Below are 21,414 nucleotides of genomic sequence, written 5' to 3' on the forward strand. Positions count from 1 at the left end.
GCCTTTAACTTTTCTTTCCATAAGTTGGGCATGAGACCTGCCTTGGTGTAGCCATGAATAAAAATGTATCCTGGATGTTATTCGCCAGCGGCACTGGAGGAGAGATTTTATGGTTAGAATCTTGGTAAGATCTGCTTGGAAAGCAGCAGTTTAATAAAAGTCTGTTGTAGTCTCAATACAGGGCATTTCCTTCTGGCTTTAGGTGATTTTAAAGTCTTGACTGTCCTAATGGTATATTCAAACAGACTTTCATATTAACTAATACATGATATTTCATTTTATTAAAAAATCATACTTAGCTTCATTTTAAATGCTCAAACCTAAAAATATGTGTATTCTTCAACACAACTAAGCATGCATTTTTATAAACTTGGAGAGTTTATTCACTTAAAGTTTTGTTGTTTCCAGCTTGGATTAAAGACAGTATATCATTTGTAGCTCAGTGGAGTGGAATTGATAATGAACCTTTAATTTTTCTATGTTTATATTTGATTTATTTTGTCTTACTCTCTTATTTAGTTTTAATGTTTTTGATGTGAAATATTCAGACTCATTTTCTACTTCTGACTTAGGTTCAACCTTAAAGTGCAATTGCAGATTCTAGCAAGCTTCATGCTCACTGGAGTTTCTGGAGGTGCAAAGTATGCTCAGAATGGACAACTTTTTGGCCGTTTTAAGCTTACTGAAACACTTTCTGAAGATACTTTGGCTGGACGGCTGGTGATGACCAAAGTCAATGCTGTTTATTTATTACCAGTCCCTAAAGAGAAGTTAGTACAGACCCAGGGAACCAAAGAGAAGGTTTATGAAGCTACTATTGAAGAAAAAACAAAAGAATATATATTTTTAAGGATATCCAGGGAATGCTGTGAAGAACTTAATCTTCGGCCTGATTATGACACACAGGTATGTTCTGAGGTGTGACAGCTTCGCTGTGGCTGTCTGTAGTTGCCCTGTCAGCAGATCCTCTTCTTCTGGTTTGGTTTCCCTCCGTCTGCCACAACTAGAAGTGCAGTTGACTTTGAAGTATTGATTCTGGTGGGTGGAGAATTAGACCTTTGATAACTTTCCGAGAAAATCGATTCTCTTTAAGTAAAATCTAAAATGTTACAGTTTTATACGAGATCAAGCTTTCTGATATCTGTTTTAAATCGGCAATGGAAGAACAGATTAAAATAAACTAAGCTAGATCCTGGGGCAGTTCTTATCTGAAGTTGTATCTGCTGCTGTTCTTTTTGTCTTTATGGATTTTTAGGTAACTGTGCTCAGTCTGCCATATTTAACTGGAAAGCTACTCTTTTCTTCCTTTTAAATATAGCATTTGGTGAATACTATCCATTCATAGTAAATCAGTACAGTGTCATAGGCCTGGTTTTAACCCTTGAGAGATGATATTTCACAGATGTTCTACTAATTTTATCAAATATATTCTTCATAGGAATGGTGGAATCAGATAATCTTTATTTAGAGATTAAGTAATTTACAAGTGCCTCAGTTTCTTTAGATGAAAAATGAGGTTAATAATAGTATACACGTCATTGGTGCTATTAAATGGGATAATCTATGTAAAGTGCATACTACAGCGCCTGGCACTGAATAAGCAAAGCAAATATTAGGCATAATAATTATTATTACACTATGATTACACTTTAAAGGCATCTCTAAACTTGGCCCCTGAAAAAGGGTGTCTCCACAGAGCATTCTAGGAAGCTGAAAAGCGCTGATGTCTGCTTTAATGCTTTTTAAAAAAATTTTTTTTATTTTGTCTTTCAGGTTGAACTTCAGTTTCAGTTAAATCGATTACCCCTCTGTGAAATGCATTATGCGCTAGACAGGATCAAGGACAATGGGGTTTTGTTTCCAGACATCACTATGACTCCAACCATACCTTGGAGTCCCAACAGGTACAAAAAAGAGATATCTCATTCCAGAAGTTATATAAATTTTAAATTTAATATCTGTATCAAATAACTCAAATATGTTTGTAGGAAAGTTTCCATATATTCTTCAAGAGACATGTTATTAGTTGAGAAAAGAGAGTACAAGAACCCTTAGAATGAAGCATTTGAAGTTCATCATCGATTTTCTTCACTTTTCCTCAGAGTCTAAATGAGTTCTATTGCTTTTCTCAACAGCCTTAATTTGATAGAATGCCAAGCAATTTAGGAATATTCCTGAGTAGAAGCTGAATAGGGAAACTAGGGCCTTTCTAAAGTGGTTCAAATAGTTAATTTAAAATAATTTTTGAATAGGGAAGACATTTTTGTAATTTAGGAAAATGGAGGAAGTATCATGGAAGATGCTATAAAGTTAATTGTTATGTAAATATTTTTCTGCTTAATTCTCTTTACACATCTTTACATGTGGTTAAATATGATGCCTCTATTTTGTTTCCAGACTAACTGTAGTGACAGCTCTATGACTGCATCTTTTTTATTCTTTTACTGGATTTTATCCTCTTGGCCCCTGCCCATGCCCAGCTCACTTCACCTTTTTTTTTTTTTTTTTTTTTTAAATCTCAGTGGCTCCACAAAATAGTTTATTTTTTAATCATTTGTGTCAATCTAGTCATGGTAGGGTGGCCCTGCTCCATCTCTAATGGAGGCCCTGGTATCTTTACTGAGTGGTTTCCAAGGTCACCCTGGGTGCTGACATGAGCTGGCAGACAGGGGAAGCAGGAGCACAGAGGACCATGTGGGAAATTTTTATGGGCCAGGCCTAGAAGTGACTTATATCATTTTCCCTCACACTTCATTTCTTCTGGTCCTAAAAACAGAACAAAGCAAAATATGCCTTATAATACAAAATCCAAATCATTTCTCCCTTGTTTTCACTTTCCTCATTCTTCTTTTTATTGCCAAAATTCTTGAGCAAGGATAGTCAACCTAATTGTGGTATTCTTATCTACTCATCCTGTAATCTGTTTTCTACTTCCTCACTCTCCTGAAAGTAATCAGTGATCCACCAATTGTAAAAATCCAGTGACATCTCATATTTGTAGCTCTCATTTGATTCAGCTTCTCTGCACCCTTCCCTTCTCTCCATCCTTACAGCCAGTGCGTAACTGAGAGATGCAGCTTCCCTACACCCTTCCCTTCTCTCCATCCCTACAGCCAGTGCGTAACTGAGAGATGCAGCTTCCCTACACCCTTCCCTTCTCTCCATCCCTACAGCCAGTGCGTAACTGAGAGCTGGGCTATTTCAGTAGCCTTCTACTCGTCAGTCCTGCTGTCTGTGTCTCTGTTCTGTGGTCCAGCCCACATGCTTCTTCCAGAGTTAGTTTGCTAAAATAATCATTTCATTTCACTGCTTATAAACCTCTGAAGGGCTTCTCCTTGATACGCAGATAAAGTCTGAACGTCCTAATACAAAACTCATATTATGTGGTCTCATTGACAATGCTTCTCAACGGTATCTTTTCAGATTTCTTTTACTTTTTTCTTCTTACTCTCCCTTTCTTCCTCTAAATCCTCATGTTCTAGCCATATAGAATTACCTTGACGTTTGTTTAATTTGCCCTGAACTTATTTGCCTCCTTATCTTTTTTAAAATTCTTTAAAATTAAAAAAAATTGTGGTAAAATCTACGTAACGTAAAATTTACCATCTTAACCATTTTTAAGTGTGCAGTTCACGTGTATTCACACTTGAAGTGTGCTAAGTGTATTCACATTGTTGTATTCACACTTCAGGTGTGCTAAGTGTATTCACATTGTTGTGTAGTTTATCTCCAGAACCTTTTCATGTTGTAAAACTGAAACTTTATACTCATTAAACGCTGCACTTCCCCCTCCCCCAGGCCTGTGTTCTATCTGTGGTTTTTTTCTCCCTGAAATAATCTTTGCCCAATATTGATCTATTGGAGGATCTACCTGTCCTTTAAAATTTAGTCCCGCTCAAGGGCTCTCTCCTTCTAGTAAATGAATCTGCTCTTCCATTTCATTATTTCAACAAATATTTATTGATGCCTAGTATGTGCTAGATTCAGTCAGTTTTGTACTTTCAAGCATAATTTCTCTAAAATTAATTTTTCTCAGTTGTGTACATTTCTTTTTTTTTTTTTTTTTTTAATTTTATAGCTACTTTATTTATTTATTTTTGGCTGTGTTGGGTCTTCGGTTCGTGCGAGGGCTTTCTCTAGTTGCGGCAAGTGGGGGCCACTCTTCATCGCGGTGCGGGGACCGCTCTTCATCGCGGTGCGCGGGCCTCTCACTATCGCGGCCCCTCCCGTTGCGGGGCACAGGCTCCAGACGCGCAGGCTCAGCAGTTGTGGCTCACGGGCCCAGCTGCTCCGTGGCATGTGGGATCTTCCCAGACCAGGGCTCGAACCCGTGTCCCCTGCATTAGCAGGCAGATTCTCAACCACTGCGCCACCAGGGAAGCCCAGTTGTGTACATTTCTGCTGTTCTCATTAGACTCTGAGCTTTTTAGAAGAGACCACATCTTATTTGTCTTTGAATCTCCAGCACAACCTTGCACATTATTAATATATGACACATTTAAGTTAATAAGAATATGTTTAAAGAAGAAAATTAGGGTTTCAAATGTGAGGCCATACCAGTAAACTTATAGGCATTGACTTGGTATGTTCACTTCTGAAAAATATATTGTGGATAGCAGTATATTCAAATACCACTGATTGCAGGTGTTAACTGCAAAAGTAAGGAAATGTCAAGTAGCAGAAAACTTTCAAGCAGGAAGAGATTTCATACCACTATAATTTAAATAGTAATTAAAATGTATCTAGGTCTAGGAACGCTGAGAAGCTATTAGCCATTTAAAATCTTTTCTGGAATAAGGTGGAATATAGAAAGATAAATGAAATTGAGAAATTATTCTTGAGCATGTAGTCTATAAATTAATTACAACAATGTGTCAGACTAGGAAAAAAAAAGAACTTAGAATTAATTTGGTTCAGGGAATAAAATAACTCTCATTTTGTTCAGAGTAAACTTGAAAAGACTTTGTTGTTTTAATTGTGAAAATCAGAGATGACTTTTACCAGCATGTTTATTATAAATCTTCTTCCCTTTATTAAGCAGGTAGTATAATAAATAGAGACAATTTGTTTTACTTATTGGCTTTCTATAAATGTTCATCATTCATGACGAGGAACTATAGAGATGACTCACATTGGTAAAGTTTCTGATCTACTCTGAAGCATTTATTTGCACTGAAACAATTGACAAGTAGAATGGTCTATATAAATAAAGAGATATCGACATATTTTGGAATTATACCTGTAAATCTGTCACTAATCTCTTAGATTTATACTTATGTATATAATCTAATATCGATCTCATTCATAAGTTCATTAAAGTCCCCAAATTTGTGAGATTAGAGGGTATTCTAAAAACATTTTTTGATTTTCAAAAGTGTGTGCTGGTCAAGTAATACCTTATTTTTCTGAAATCCTCAGAAAATATTATAGTAGTAGAAGTCAAAGTTAATTTTGCACTTATTGCTCAGTTATTTTTCTTAACAGCTTACGTGCATTATCTTATTTGATCCTTTAAAATATCTATCTGATGCAAGTATCATTATCTCCATGTACAGATAAAGGAACCATTGGGGTCAGGTATCGTAGAATCATAGTGGTCAGGTATAGATGCAAGCGACAGTTTGTTGGATTGACTGTGGCGTAAACAAATAGAAGTAGAGGCCCAGAGCTGGGTGGTCGAGGGCTGGTACGGGGGCTCAGCAGTACCTTTGCAGACCTAGTCTCCCTTTTCTCTCTACTTAGAGAGCATATTAGTTTTCTGCGTGATGCCTGTTGTTGCCTCATGATTATAAGATGGCTTCTGCGGTTTTATTTATCATGAGCTTTTTCCAGCAAGGTGAAGGAGGAAGGCAAAGGAGCAGGAAGGCTTTCTTCTAGAGAGGCTTTGTTTTGTCTTATTGGGTATAGAAGCTCTTCTGAGGGACTTTTACGTCTCGTTGACCAGAGTTGGGTCTCCAGCCACAGAGGCTGGAAAGGGAGTATATAGCTGTCTGGGCTCAGTAGTAGAGGAGGAAGAGACGGGCACTGCGGGTGGTTTGGGGGTAACCGTTCCACAGTGTCTGCCACGTGTATTAGCTCTGGAAGCTCTGGACTTAGCACTTACCTAAAGCAGTTTCCTTGTTTATAGGAGGTGGAGCATTGCTAGGTAGTGGCAGAATTATGAGTAAAGAAACGGGTTAATGCTGAGGGGTTCTTTGGAGTTTTAGTGAGTGGCTTCCAGGAAATCTAGTGCCACTGGTCAGAGTCCTTTTGTTTTTTACTTAAAGTTAAATTTCAGAAAAATAAATAATGACATGTTTATATGCTTAAAATTTGTTTTTAAAATTTGTTTTCTAAGGTTTTACATTAGGAGAATTTTGTTTGTTTGAAGTTATCTATCATAATATATAGCATTAGTTATAATTTTTTAAAACTGAAAGAGTTAAGAAAACTTTCCGTAAATAACTAGCTTCTGTTTAAGTAGAGAGTAGCCTCACAGAGTGGGCATTTTGCTGTTTAAACTGTGTCCTCCTATTTCAGGGTTATTTTGTAGGCATTTTGCAGATTTTCTAAGAGTCTCTACACGCCCTTCCTATTTTGGTTTACATCTCTATCATTTTTACCATAGTGGTTGTAATATTTAGTATCATAATTGTAGTTACGAGAAAGAATGCTGTTGATTCTCCACTTAGTTTGATCCCTTTCAGCATCTGCCATCCATTTAAATCTTCAAAACTTAGCCAAGTCATAGAAGGGACACTAATAAGATAGATTTCATTGCAACAGCCATTTGTGTCACCATGACAGGTGTTCTCTACCCAGAAAAATAGGACATACGTATGTTATTTGTGTGTGTGAAAATAATCAGAAAACATTTCATATTGTTTGACCTTAAAAAAAACCCTGCTTTTTTCTGAATTAAGAACTTTATAAAAGTTTGATGTCTCTTAACCAGTGACACAGGTTTTTTTCTTTTTCTTTTGTTTTAAATTTTACTGAGAGATCTTTCAGTGGATTAGAATTTGAAAATCAGTTAGTTTCCCTTTTCCATTTTATTTGCTATGCAAAGAGACTGCTGCTACTTAGCAACTAGACTGGAAGTGTGTTGTGATGTCTCTTGGTTAGTTACCAGAATCTTTTTGCACTTGGAAAGGACAGGATAACTAAAGTGAATTTTGATCAGAGTAGTAAAACACCCTACACCGACTTTGTTGGGAATTTTTTAAAAAGTAGTTTTAGAATAAACATTTGTTTTTATAGATGCTATGTTATTTCAGTATTTTTAATGGTTCAGTGAAATTCAAGATACTTGTGTGCCATGTTCTGCTTATGAATAAGATGCATGTGTTTAAAATAACTTACATATTAATTTTCTTTAGACAATGGGATGAGCAGTTGGATCCTCGGCTAAACGCAAAACAGAAGGAGGCTGTTCTGGCCGTTACGACCCCACTTTCAATACAGCTGCCTCCCGTTCTCATCATCGGCCCCTATGGCACCGGCAAAACATTCACCCTAGCTCAGGCCGTCAAGCACATTCTCCAGCAGCAGGAGACCAGGTGAGGTGGCGTTGTGTGTGACCTGGTCTCGTCAGCAGGGCACAGTTTCTGTGCTTGTTGTGAAGACAAAGCAAGGGCTAGCGAGACAGTTTTCATCTTGCTTGTAAAAATTTTTTTAAAATACAAATAAAGAAAAAGAGCCACACTCAAACCCCAAAGCACTAAAATTTGAATTCTCTGAAAACGTACTGTTTTTAAAAATTGGCAACATAGAGAATGGTAGCTTTTAAATAGTCCTCAAAATGCCAAGTCTGCTAAGAGATTGTGATAAATGTTAGTGCCAAAAGGGTTGGGTTTTTAAAAAATAATTTTATATGATAGATTTAAAAATAATTTGGGGGAACTTATCTCCTTTATAGCTTAAAGAGTAATTAAGCTTTAATAATAATTTCCTAAAAGCATAATTGAGTAATATGTTAGAGGTTACCGAGTAGGTTGAGGGAAATGTATTATATTAAAATGGCCACTGCTTTTTTTGGGTATTATACTGCTTGACTAGTTTTGTGTTTTATCATTCTTTTTATTTGCACCGTTTATTTCAGCAGGATTCTCATTTGCACCCATTCTAATAGTGCTGCTGACCTCTACATAAAGGATTATTTACATCCATATGTAGAAGCAGGCAATCCCCAGGCAAGACCTCTCAGGTATTTTTTTAAGGCTTATTATGTCTCTGTATCATACTTTATTATTCTTAAGAAAAGGTGTCTATAAAGATTTTAGTAACTTTGAGAAAACCAAAATCTTTAACTGTGCATTGGCATTTGGAGGTTATGCCTTTTGAAGAAACCATTTAAATTAAGGAAAAATTTAAAAATCTTTGACCATTCATTTCTTAAACATTAAGTAAAGAGAAAGACATCCTTTTTTAAGTTCTGTATGTAAAAAATGTTGTTACAATCTGAGCCGATTTTGATGTGTTCCTCTAAAAGCTACTATATATAAATTTATGATTTAATAAATTATGATTAAATCAATTTTAATTAAAATTCTAGCATATTTTGCATGGCAGAGTAGTCATGCAGTGATAGTTGTTTATGGAAATAAAATTTTGACTGTGATCATGCAGGTAATTTCATAGACGCTACACATTAGAGAAGCATGAAATTGAAGTGATTTCTGCAGCACGGTGTAACCGACTGGTACTTACAGCTCTTTGCTATCATTTAAGAGATAAAGAAAGTTCTAGGTTAATACAGGTCTTCTAAGTGTCTATGGATATGAAATGTTCTTAAATATAGGGTTGTGGGGGAATAAAATCCTTTTCTTCAGAAAACAATAAAGAACCATTAAATGGTTATTTATTATACCATTTGCTCTCATTGTTATATGAATTAATGTTTAGTTTTGCCATTTTACAAACTAATGCGTCATGCCCTATGTTGTTCAAATACAATTATTGTTTAAAAATTAATTTCTAACCACACTTTTGAATCATAATTCACTAACTCTCTTTCTAGTTGAGCCCAGACATGGAAAAATGAGGTTACGCTATTTAATTCTTTAATAACCGTAAGCAAAGCCATTTGAGTGATTTTGCAATTGCATTAAAAAGAACAAAAGAGGAAAAAGTGGCATGGCCTGTTAACACAGGTTTTTATGCCACACTCTGTTTCTACTCTGAAGACAAATTAGAGAAGAAATAAGTATTTTAAGTAGAACCCAGTTTTATTTGATAAGAAAATATCACATGTATACAGTCACTATAAATGAAAATGTGATATTTACCAATGGATAAATTCATCGATAACTAGTTTGCTTCAGATTCTAATCTTTTTTAGCTCATAAGTGAAATTGTTAGCTAGTAGCATTTTTGCTATGAGTGTTCTTACTTCAGTGTCGATAAGATGTTTTATTGTTGGTAGAGCTTGTGTGTGTGCTTATGTTTGTGTATGTATGTTATGTAGGAACTGTGACAATCTCATTTATCATTGTACTTGGCTTGGAAACAGTGGAGTGAAGACCCCTCAAAGCTTGGTTGACCTAGCATAGGTCATTTGACGTTTGGGGCAGGACAGCTGTGGTTGATGAACACTGAAATCCATTATTTGGCTAGCATTATGTTTAGCTTTTCCCATGTAAAATTATGTTTTGGGCATTACAATCCAACATGTAGTGCATCTAAATATGCAGGATAAGAAGTTATGTTCCAGTAGGGTCTATGTATAGTTGTAGTGGCCCAAATACAGAAACTTGCCCTCTAGTAGAAAATATTTAAATTTATTTAAATACAAATTTCATGTTATTTCATTTAGTAAGTGGAATAAAATAAGAAAAGGCTTGGCCTTTATGTGGCGCTGTATTTTCACCATAGTTTTTTTGTTCAGGAAAGATGTTAACTTGTGAATGTATTTCCTAGGAGGGTTAATACATTGAAATGTTAGGATTTATTAGCACCATCTATTATTACATTAACTGAGATTAATTTATAATTTTCCTAATGGACAACAAATATGAGTGGTATGGGAGATGGAATAGAGAGAATTAGAATGGCTGAGCACGCTGGGGAGATCAGCTTTATGTGAATTGTCCCAGAATGCAGGGGAGAGAACACAAGAGGGCCCGAAGTGTCCGCATGTGAACTTGAAGATTTGTTGTCTGTGGAATAAGAGTGATGATGACAAGTTTACCTTCTCACACTGTAGCTTAGAGTGGGCCCTAGTAAACGTGACAAAGTAGGAAAATAGCCATAAACATTAAATAGTTAAAACAGTAAATATGTTTAAATATGCACACTTGTGGTTAAAATGTATAAAATTCTATTAGTTGCCAGGAGTTGAGCTTAAATTATTTTGGGATGGAGGTTTTAGAATCCATTTTAATTACATTTAGTTTCAGTTTTTACTTCTTACTTTATTAGAATTAGAAGATTTTAAAATGGACTAGAGAGGAAAACATAGTTTCTGTGTATGGTTCTGAAAATCAGTAGCTGATTCTGGCAGTTATCACTTATTAGATAAAGGCTATCTATGGAGAAAGTGTACATTTACTGTTTTCTGGACAAATAGAAGGTATATGTTATTTTATAAAGATCTTTAAATAAATAAATAAGGTCTTTCTGATTCTGTAGTATCTTATGTAATAATATTTTGGGGGTGTTCATTGCATATGAATTCAATACATGAATACAATTTCAGTGAATTAAGATGATATATTACCAGACAGTCTTCTGTTTTAAATTTCATTATAATTCATGTGGGGTATGTGGACAGTTTATTTCTAGAAATATGTAAATTACTTAGTTGGTGTCACCTTTTATACCGTGGACTTGAAAGTGTCAATTCTCCAATTTTGAAAAATGTTGTTGGATGTGTTTTAAATAATCTTATAGACAGTGTCTACCTTAAATGTTGCACAAAATGAAGGTACTGAGAAAATATTTAAGTCTTTTTTTTAAGTCAGCACTAGACTATTATTTTTTAAGGAAATGGGCCAATGATCAAACTTTGTATTCTTACTAACTTCATCTTGGGCTAGCTTTCCAAGGTAACTACAAAAAAGTCAGTAATGAGGCTTAGAACTTCAATTTCTATTTTTTCTTTGAGAAAGAAGCAGTGCCTGGAGTTAGATTTGATAAGTAATTTGAAAAATGAATTTTTCAATTTTATAATGAAATGTTCATTTAAGAAAATATGGAAAATATAGGAAAGCATGAAGGATAAAAATTATCTATAACCTTACCAGAGATAAGTACTACTAACATTTTACAGTTTAATTTCTAGTCATTTATATGCTTAAATATACACACGTAAGTTAATATTAATGGAATCATAATTTGTAAATACTTTTTCAGATAATTTGTAAAATGAGATTTTTCATATATTTAAAAGTAAATTCTGCTTTGCTGATCTGATTAAATATTTTTTATTAAAACCTAAAGCATGTTTAAGATTTTTACATCTTTTAGGAGTGGTGTTGGTTACTTTCACAGTCCTTCCTATCATAGTAATGCTTTTAAAATACATTACTTTCCTCTATTACAATTTATTTATAAATTAGGGACATTTATTAAATTCTTTTTTTTTTTTTTTTTGCTTTGCTTACAAAAAGACAATAACCAGTTTTAATTGTTTCATGGAGGGTTAGAACACATTGTAGAAGATCATGAGGTTAGTATTTGTGCATATGACATTTGAGCTGCCTTTGAAACATTCTAGAGGAGACAGATGTCAAATAAATAGTTGGATATGCATCTTGGAGCTCAGAGGTGAGGTCTTGGCTGGAGAGAGAAGAATGTGTGAGTCATCAGGGTATTGGTGGTAATTGAAGCCATGGGCCTGGGATGAGATTGTCAGGTGAGAGGACAGAGCTTGACGAGAGCACTAAAGGCTAAGCCTTGAGGAACCAGCTTAGAGAGGTGGAAGGAAAGCAGGGAGCGGTTGAGTTATGGCAGCTGAGGGAGAGAATATTTCAAGGAGGGAGCAACCACAGAGCTGGATGCTGCTAATAAGTAACTTGATGGGCCTGGAAAATGTCCAAACGATTTAGTGACGTGGAAGTTTATGTCCCTTGATTGGACCCTCACAGTCTCCTAAGTTCTTTGCTGTTTCGCTGATTGCTCCTTCCCAGTCTCCTTTCCTGTGTCCCTCCGTTCCCCAGCCTCTACATGTGGAAGTGGTCCATCAGCCATTCTTCCAGCTAGTTTCCTTTTTATCTACACTTACTCTCCAGGTGAGCTCTTCTAGTCTCAGGGTTTAAGTATGATCTCAATTGTATATTTCTTGTCTTAGGCATTCTTCTGAACTCCACACTTACAAATACCTCTGCTTACTGGATACCTCTACTTGGAGGTCTGCTACTAAATATGTCCAAAACTGAATTCTCAATTCCCACCCCAGATTTGTTCCTCCCTATCACCACTGCTGCCACTCATCCAGTTTCAAAGCCATGGAACATCCTTTCTCTTAAATTCCACATCTAGTGTATCAGTAAATCCTGTCAGCATTACTCTCAAAATGTGCAGTGATCTGACCATTTTCACATCTCTACTGTTACCACCCTGGTTCAAGCTGTCATTTTTTCTTGTCCGGATCCTTACAGCGGCCTCCTAATGGGTCTCCTTACTATTGCCCCCTCCCCCTGCCTCTCTCCCAGTCCCTGGTGTGATGGAGCAGCTGGTACTGGTTTGTGAGAGCCAATCACGTGCACGTCTGCCCAAGTTCATGTGAAATTGGCCATGATAGTAGGTTTTATACCCCAGAAACCAGCAAACACTGCCGATCAGGTCACCCCTCCCCACCCCTCCGAAGGCTGATTGTTCAACATTTACCACACACCACTGTCCAGCCCTCTTCCTGCCTCCAAAACTGCGTATTCCGTCCAAAGAAACAGAGGGGTCCTTTAACAACGTAAGGCATGTCTCATGACATGTGCCCTGTTCCAACTCTCTGATGGCTTTCCATTAAAATCAGAATAAATCCAAAGTCTTTATGAAAGTTTGCAAGCCGTGTGACTTGCCTCTGTGCTGGACCGTAGTAGATTCCCAGCAGATCTTTGTGATGTGGGGGGGGTGGTTAGGGATGGGGGGAGGTGGGCGGGCGGACGGATGAGTTGGTTCTGTACCATCTTAGTAATCTGTTGTATGAGTCCCGTTTCTGTTTTTCTTTTGCAATTAATAGAAGAGATGCTCTTTCTTAAGATTTTCTGATGGTCCAAAATTTAAATTTATTTTTAAATTTCCAGAACTTTAGATAGAGGTCTATTTAAATATAGGTATAAGAATATATTCTAAAGTGAAATGCAAGTAACTTTTAAATTTCTCTTGTAAGTATGCAATTCACTATATTTTATTAGCATAGATAATTAAAATATAAGTATATTTTTGTAAGAATAATCTAGGAAAAAAAAGTAATTCCCAAATGGGAATGTTTTGAAGTAAAAAAACTAATGCTTATGAAACTCTGTGTGTCATTCTGTTGTAAGATTATTCTGAACACTTAAAAATAATTAGATATTTATCTTATCATAGTGTATATACTTTCTGCTTGATTCATTTTTTTGGTGGGGGGGAGTTACAGTTGTATGTTAAATTCTAATCCAGCAGAGTGTTAACAGTTACCAGACTTACTTGTTAATTTCCAGGTATTGTAGTCTTAAAATCATAATGTCGATATTTTGATAATCAGATACTGGTAAGATGTTAATAAGTATAAATAGGAAATGTTATCTTCTTTTATAGGGTATATTTCAGAAATCGCTGGGTAAAGACTGTCCACCCAGTTGTGCATCAGTACTGTTTGATCTCAAGCGCACATTCCACCTTTCAGATGCCACAGAAAGAAGACATTCTTAAACACCGAGTGGTTGTTGTTACATTGAATACTTCCCAGTACCTCTGTCAGTTGGACCTTGAACCTGGTATGCTGACTCAAGACACAGAAAGGGTGTCTGAATGCACAGGGCTCTGCATTCAGTTGAGATCAGGGGTTGGCCTGTGGGCCGTATCTGGCCTACTGTCTGTTTTTGTAAATCAAGTTTTATTGGCTGGAAACACAATCATGCCCATTTATTTACCTATATTTTCTATGGATTCTTTTGTGCTACAGCAGCTGAGTTGAGTAGTTGCAACAGAGATTGTATGGCCAGAAAAACCTGAAATGTGTACTGTTTGGCCCTTCACACACACAAAAATTATCAACCCCTAGTTTAGACATTTTAGTGACTGCTACTCTGTTTGTTCTCTAATTGATCAGATGGTATTTACTTACTATTGATCATGTGAAAAATGCAAATTTGGACAGTGTTGGTTTTTTTACAATTTTCTCAAGTTTTTAATTTTAAAGTAGTTTTCCGTTAATACAGTGTAGAGACAACAATCATGATAGGTTTTTTTATAACATACTATTAAGATTATTTAAGTACAGAAACTATGTAAAATCAAACTAATATTATACAAAGTACAGACAGATGGTGACAAGAAGTTCTGATAAATATGGCAGAACTTAACCATCAAAATGTGGTATCACTTTAAGTTCGTTGCTTTGGAAGAATATTCATTTATTACCGCTGTATTATAATTGTTGACATTGGTCAACGCCTTTTTGCTCTCTCCTTTTGGAATTGCTTTCAGAGCCAGTGACAAATTCTTTTAAGTCTCTGGAAGGTCGAGACAGTTCTCTTCACCTTGTATTCCTGGCACTTGGCCCAGGGTATAGACACCTGGAGGCCCTTGATAAACCTCTGTTTATCTTAAAGAATGAACAGTGGCCAAACTTTCTTTTTTGAGGGTAGAGTTAATTTTAGAAAAGCTTCAAAATCTTTCTGAGACATGTCTGGTAAATAAGGTAGGTTATCAAACTGAGCAATACCATTAGGGGTTGAAAAAAAAAAAAAGAGAGAGAGACGTGCCTCTCATGTAATGAGACTTATTTTTCTTGTGCACGCAGCTCATAGCTGGCTGGTGAGGGCAGTTACAAAAGCAGAGTTTCAAAAATGTTTTGAACAGTGGCTGCATCCATTGGAATGAGTTATATTTCCTCTCAACTGACTTCTTTGATGGAACAACACTTATTTGCAATGTAAATTTTGGTATGTTTATTTAACAATCAGTCTCATTACTTCATGATTATACTCTGCATATTTGCCACGTAAATTAAATACCCAAGCCTCCTAAACAGTATAGTTTTGAGGAAGAGTAAAGAATGGCTTTGAAGAGCAAGAGTGTAGCACATTTATTGGAAGTCAACTATCTGCTTCGTTTTAGGCATTGTTTATACTTTAATTCTCATATCAACTCTGTGGAGGGTTATTTTACAGCTAAGACAACCAAGGCTCAGGCTAAATCAGTTTGACTAATTCAGGTTTCTTTTACTAGCTTAAGCAACAGTATAACAATTTCATGATTTATTCAGTTCCTGATTTAAGCCTAGCTCTATTTAATTAAAATGTTATCTAATGAAAACAGTAGATTTTTTTCACTAGTCTCAGTTTTTTCCAATTTGATCCTGTAATGGTATAGTCATCTTCCTTAATTAGTCTTGTAGAACAAAAAGCACAAATTCTCCTCAACAGGGAGAAAAATGCATGTGTCCAAATCATGCTTGGGCCACTGTCATTAAATAGACAACAGTTATTGATGCTTGTACTGTCAACATAGCCATTTGTTTGCATGGACGTGATGATGGTGGTGATGGTGGTCGCGGTTATTACTGCCAGTCAGTAAGGTTTAGAAAGTTCCCAGCCTAGAAACAAGTGGCATTAGGAAGTTGTATAAACAGATTGTTTGGAACTTGTTGCTATTCATAGAAATAGAGGTTAGGTTCTTGGGCCAACTCACAGGAGGCTAATTAACCTAGAGAGTCACACCTTGTCATTCTGTTGAGAAGCTACTTTGTGTTCTTTGCTGTGCTAGTAGAAACAGGGCCCCCCTCTCCCTACCTCAGTGAGCTAGCCATGGGGGCAACATTCACTTCTACACATTGAGACAACAAGAAGATTTTTCTTCTGTCTCCTCTTTAGGGGCAAAGAGGCTTTTCCTCCTTTCTGTGCACAGATTCCTGCACCTCCGTGTGAGTGGCAGCAGTAACCCAGACGTGGGTGTTTGCATCTGGGGGATTTTTGATACTTGTTGTGTCACTTTCGTTTTTTTCTTTTTCAGACTGGTGATATTTTTACAGCCAGGATAGGGTCTTAGGCTAAAAAATTGTGTATAATCTGTACGCACACACGTGCGCACACACACACACACACACACACAATAAACCTAAATAATCAAAATAGTGAATTGGCTAACAGATAACCTTTGTTTTTGATCAAAGTTAGATTATCACTTTCTCCTTTATATTAGATTTTGGGTATGATTTTCTTTAATGTCGAATGTGTGTGTTTAAGCTAAAGTTACTTATAAACTACCATTGTTTTATTTTTGGTGTTTTAGCAAATAAATAGTGAAAGGATTTTGGGCCTATCACTGTTTTGTTGCCAGCTTTTCTTTGTGGTGAAAAGCTGCTATCTTGTACTTTTAAAGTCTTTTTTATGTGTCCTGATTTAACTGTTAGTCTTGGGACCATTAGTACCAGATGCCATTTACGTATCTATTGTTGAGTAAAATAGTTACTCCTTTCAACTTCTATTTTTTAAATAATGATTTAAATATATGATCTTCTAAATTGAGGACTGGCATTAAAAGTACTCACAGCTCTTAAATCAGGACACTAAACTCTTTCCTTAACAGAAAAGAAAGACACCACTCCTGCCTTTATCACTGCTGTAATATGCGGTCCTGTGTTTACACTGTGCTTCGCAGGGTTTTTTACGCACGTTCTGTTAGATGAGGCCGCGCAGGCCATGGAGTGTGAAACCATCATGCCCCTGGCGCTAGCAACTAAGGGCACCCGGGTTGTCCTGGCTGGTGACCACATGCAGGTGAGTGCCCTCGGAGTCACCATGTTGAAAGAAGCTTCTGTTATATTTTGATGTTTAATATTTTGTTTTCTAAAACAGCCTATGAAATTGTGCCATGCGCATATGTCAGTTTAAGTACTTTAAATATTTCTGTACTAATAGTGGAAGATGTTGGTGATTCTGAAGGAAAATTGCTACCCGCCCCGCCCCACTTGTTTTCCTTCTTTGGATAGAGAGTGGAATGAATGAGTCTATCCGTGTCCTAATTGCCATGTTTATTAATTTGAAGTTCAGTTCTCTGTAGTATGAATATTTGATTCTTACTTTTCTTTATCAAATAAATTTCAATGGTCCTTCTTACGATTCCCCAGCTCCTGTCCCCAACATTTGTTTTCCTGAAGGGTTAATGTTTCATTATCATGGGAAACAAAGTGCTTAATTAAAAATAATAACCGAAATCTCAAAGAACTTGTCTGATCTTAATACCGACGTATGAAAGAAACTTACAGTTTTTCTATTAAAATATCAATTTTGCGAAGTTTCAGTCTGAGGTTCTCTCTCTTTTGTCACGGTTGGCTGAGGTTGAAGCTACACAGCGTTGTGGCTGTCCGTTTAGGAAAGAGCTGGAGGTAGAGGGACAAGTTCTGTTTTTGTTTCTTTGCCAGAAGTTTAATTTTGTTCTTAGCATCAAAGTTACAATCAAGGATGGCTCCTTACACTTTACGAGATAAAGATGGCTTTTTTGCTAATTATTAAAAATAAGTGTTTTAGTCATAGGCGGTGTATCCTGCTAGCTCACTGTTTAAAGTAGTTGCTTAATTTTAGTGAGACAGTTGATTGACTCCCCCAGTGATGCAGTGGGTTGCATCCCTAAAATTACTAAGGTAGGAGCTATTTATTATTAAGTTGGAAGAGTCCTTTATTAACCTATGTGTAGAAACTCTAGGTTAGTGTTGGCATGCTGAAACGAAAAGTTAGACAATTTAGCCTCATTCTTTATAGTAGTAAAACTGTTCCTAGAAAATATTTTTGACTCTGCTTATTCCAGCATTCAGCATGTTGAGGTTTAGTACATCAGAAGTTTCAGCATGGTGGATATTTTTTGAAGTATGTAAAAAAAAAAAATACTACTTGTATATTTAGTTAAATTCTCTCCATGTGTCTCTCTGTTACAGCTCAGCCCTTTTGTTTACAGTGAGTTTGCCAGGGAGAGAAACCTTCACGTTTCATTGCTTGACCGGCTCTATGAGCATTACCCTGCCGAGTTTCCCTGCAGGATCCTCCTGTGTGAGAACTACCGCTCCCACGAAGCTATCATCAAGTAGGTGTGAACTGCCCCTCTGTCACACTTCGTGTGGTCCGGTGGAAGGGGACTCAAAACAGCACTGTTCCTAGGGACAGATTATTCCCAGCGGAGTTTACATGGTGTCCCTAGTGTTGCAAATTATGTTTAATTTAATGTCTGTAAAAGTACACTTCAAAAGTCAGCTGTAATTTTTTATAGTAGGGCAGTTCTGGAAACAAAAACTTTAGGTTCTACTAGCTATAAACATATTTTTCTGTGACTAAATATATAATGTATACGTAAAACTACATGATGTCATAAACAAATATGTTGACAAGCCACATAATGGTTTGCATATGTGTGTCTGGCTGTGTTATACAAGGAGTCTATTTTAAAAGAAAGGAAGGCTGGGAGGGAGGAAGGAAAGAAAACCATGAAACTTAGTAGTAAAGTTTTAAAAGGTCTCTATTAAATATAGTATGCATCTATACAAGTATCATAAGTGGTAGCCCAGTGAAAAGTCACAAACCAAACGCACCCCTCAACCGGCATCCAGACCGAAAAACAATGTTCCCAGCACCCTGGGAAGCCCCTTCGTGCTGCGTTCCTGTCACTGCCACCACCAACAACTTAGGATTTTTTCAAGTTTAGTATAATTTAATAATATTGACTATGGCAGTCATGTGAAAATAATTTTTAGGTTTCTCTGAAAGCAGTAGGAGAGATATAAAAAAGTTTAGATTTAAATATGGCTTTTATCAATATCTCGAAATGTGATTCCTCTTTTGTTGTTGCCAGTCATTTGCTGCAGTCAGTGATGAATCGAGTACTACGTAGTATCTTCATTAGTAAAGAGTATTCATTTTACAGTTGAAGACTGGAATACCCTTTACTTGTGTGTATTGTTTCAGTGTCTATAGATCTTTGTGATTGCATAAGTATATGATCCACATAAATAAAAATATACATTTAAAAATTTTTAGTATAGAAAACCATAACAGCTAGCAAATTTCCTCATGAAACAAGGGTTTCATCTAGTACTGAACTGTCATCATTTCTTCCTTTTCTTTCTATGTTCTGGCTTCATGCCTTCCCCAGATCAATTCATTTATCAGTGGTATACCAGGAGCCCAGTGTGTTTTCATTGCTGTGGCTAATGTTGGTGAAAATCTTGGCATCATGGGTATTAGATGTTTGGATTAAAATTAATCATGGGCATAAAGCAACGTGAGATTTGACTGGTAATTTTTTCTTATGGGTAAAACTAATTGTGACGATCGATTACTTGGTATTTATTTATTTGTTTCGGTCTTTTTCTGCAGTTACACCTCTGAGCTCTTCTATGAGGGCAAACTGATGGCCAGTGGGAAGCAGCCAGCACACAAGGATTTCTACCCACTAAGCTTCTTCACGGCACGAGGGGAAGATGTGCAAGAGAAAAATAGCACAGCTTTCTATAATAATGCAGAGGTACCCTAGTCCTTTTTGCAGATTGTTGACGTTTTTGCAGTCATATATATAGTCTGGTCTTACTAAGTGTTTATTTAAATTTTGGGGTTGATATTTTATTGTGTGTGGACTTCATTTACGTGAAAATAGTATGGAAGTTTATTCTTTCTTGTGTAACATTGATTTGTTAAGATGAATCTGCCATGGGAAACACAAACTTTGATTTACATTTTGTCTTAGGCCAAAATACAGAACTTCATTTAAAAGAAGCCGTCTAAAATGGACTGTGGTGACATTTTATAGCGCACACTCCAGTGAGGAAGACTTGAATTGTGGAGTCCTGTGCTCTGGGGGGTCGCACAGACCCAGATGATGATGGAGCTAACTAACCCATTACGTGCTGCAACTTGTGTGGTTCTCTTACAGTTTCTGACTTTTTAAGTTCAGAGAAAATGTGGAAAGTATGAGGGGTCAGATCAGGTAGCAGACAAAAACCTGTGATGTCTTTAGGGGCCAGCAGGCCAGAGAACCTGAGGTTTGGTTCTGGCTGTCCCAAGGGAGTGGAGTTCTGGACTTCAGGAAACCCAGGGGAGGATGTGTTCATAGTTGGTCATTAGAAGAATGATTCTTGATCTGTGATCTCCATCTCCCTTTCTTCCCTTGAGTCCCGTGCTTTACTCATTTTATTTACCAAAACAAATGCCATTTATTAGGTAATAGTAATTCATCTTTCCATTAAAAAATTGGTCAGAGGCCTGTAGTTAGAAGTCAGTACAAGAAAATTGACAGTACCCACGTGATAAAAGCCTAGCCAAAAGTAAAGAAACTTGACATTTTAATTAGTCTGTGCCAATTAATTTTAGGAAAAGGTAAACTTTTCTTACCTGTTTGAAATATTGACAGATAACTCTAGGGTTTCCTTTATTACTTTTGCACTCAGGTTGGAAACTGCTGGCTGGAAAATCAGTTAAGAAGAGAAAGGAGAATAAATATACTATTATACTGTCTTTTATAATTAACCATGTAATTACCTTTAGTAGTATGCTTTGTTTGTGTGGATTCAAATTACTGTCTGGTGTCACTTGCTTTCAGCCTGATGAATTTCTTCAGTGTTTCTTTTAGGGCAGGTCTGCTAGTAAAGAATTCTTTCAGTTTTTGTTTTTTCTGGGAATGTCTTTATTTTGCCTTCATTTTTAAATTTTGCTGGATATTAGATTATTGTTTGAGTTATTTCTTTCAGCACACTGAAATATGCTTTCCTGCTGCTTTATTGCCCTCATTGTTTCTGGGGAGCAGTCGTCTGTTAATCTTACTGGCGTTCTTTGTAAGTGATGAGTTGTGTGTTTGTGTTGCTGTTACTCAAGATTTTGTCTTTGTCTGTGACTTCTACCATGTTGACTATGATGTGTCCGGTGTGCATCTCCTTGCATTTACCTTACTTGAAGTTCACTGATGAACTTCAGTGTTGATTAAAGTTTTTCATCAAATTTGGAAAAGTTTTAGCCATTATTTCTTTGAACTTTTTTCTGCTCCTTTCTGTCTCTTCTTCTGGTTCTCCCATTATATGTATGTTGCTGAGCTTAATGGTGTTCCATGTTTCTCTGAGGCTTTGTCCTTTTTATTTTCCCTCTGTTCTTCAGATTGCATAATCTCTAAATATTTTTGTGTTTCCCAGTTTGTTTTTCTGCCAGCTCATGTCTGTTGTTGAGGCCCTCTAGTGAATTGTTCATTTCTATTAGTTTACTTTTCATCTCCCTGGGGCATAAATTATTCCACAGTGTAATCCAACTGAAGTTGGGC

At 36.4% G+C, this 21,414-nt stretch overlaps 1 protein-coding gene across 6 annotated transcripts in view; it reads left to right on the forward strand.

Moving 5' to 3' along the window:
• The window catches only part of HELZ (helicase with zinc finger), a 156,404-nt gene that overhangs the window by 63,599 nt on the left and 71,391 nt on the right, over window positions 1-21,414 (forward strand). For 4 of the 6 annotated variants that reach the window (XM_036835893.1, XM_036835892.1, XM_036835894.1 and 1 more), the window contains 8 exons: window positions 573-906; window positions 1,774-1,904; window positions 7,359-7,538; window positions 8,081-8,185; window positions 13,717-13,895; window positions 16,783-16,901; window positions 18,056-18,201; window positions 19,488-19,635. In XM_036835893.1, coding sequence (XP_036691788.1) covers window positions 573-906; window positions 1,774-1,904; window positions 7,359-7,538; window positions 8,081-8,185; window positions 13,717-13,895; window positions 16,783-16,901; window positions 18,056-18,201; window positions 19,488-19,635 — 1,342 coding nt within the window. The remainder of the gene's footprint in view (window positions 1-572; window positions 907-1,773; window positions 1,905-7,358; window positions 7,539-8,080; window positions 8,186-13,716; window positions 13,896-16,782; window positions 16,902-18,055; window positions 18,202-19,487; window positions 19,636-21,414) is intronic. The other 2 variants (XM_036835896.1, XM_036835897.1) reach the window with 2 other exon arrangements.

This window comes from Balaenoptera musculus, chromosome 20 (assembly GCF_009873245.2).
Source record: "Balaenoptera musculus isolate JJ_BM4_2016_0621 chromosome 20, mBalMus1.pri.v3, whole genome shotgun sequence".
In the NCBI taxonomy this organism is placed as follows: domain Eukaryota; kingdom Metazoa; phylum Chordata; class Mammalia; order Artiodactyla; family Balaenopteridae; genus Balaenoptera; species Balaenoptera musculus.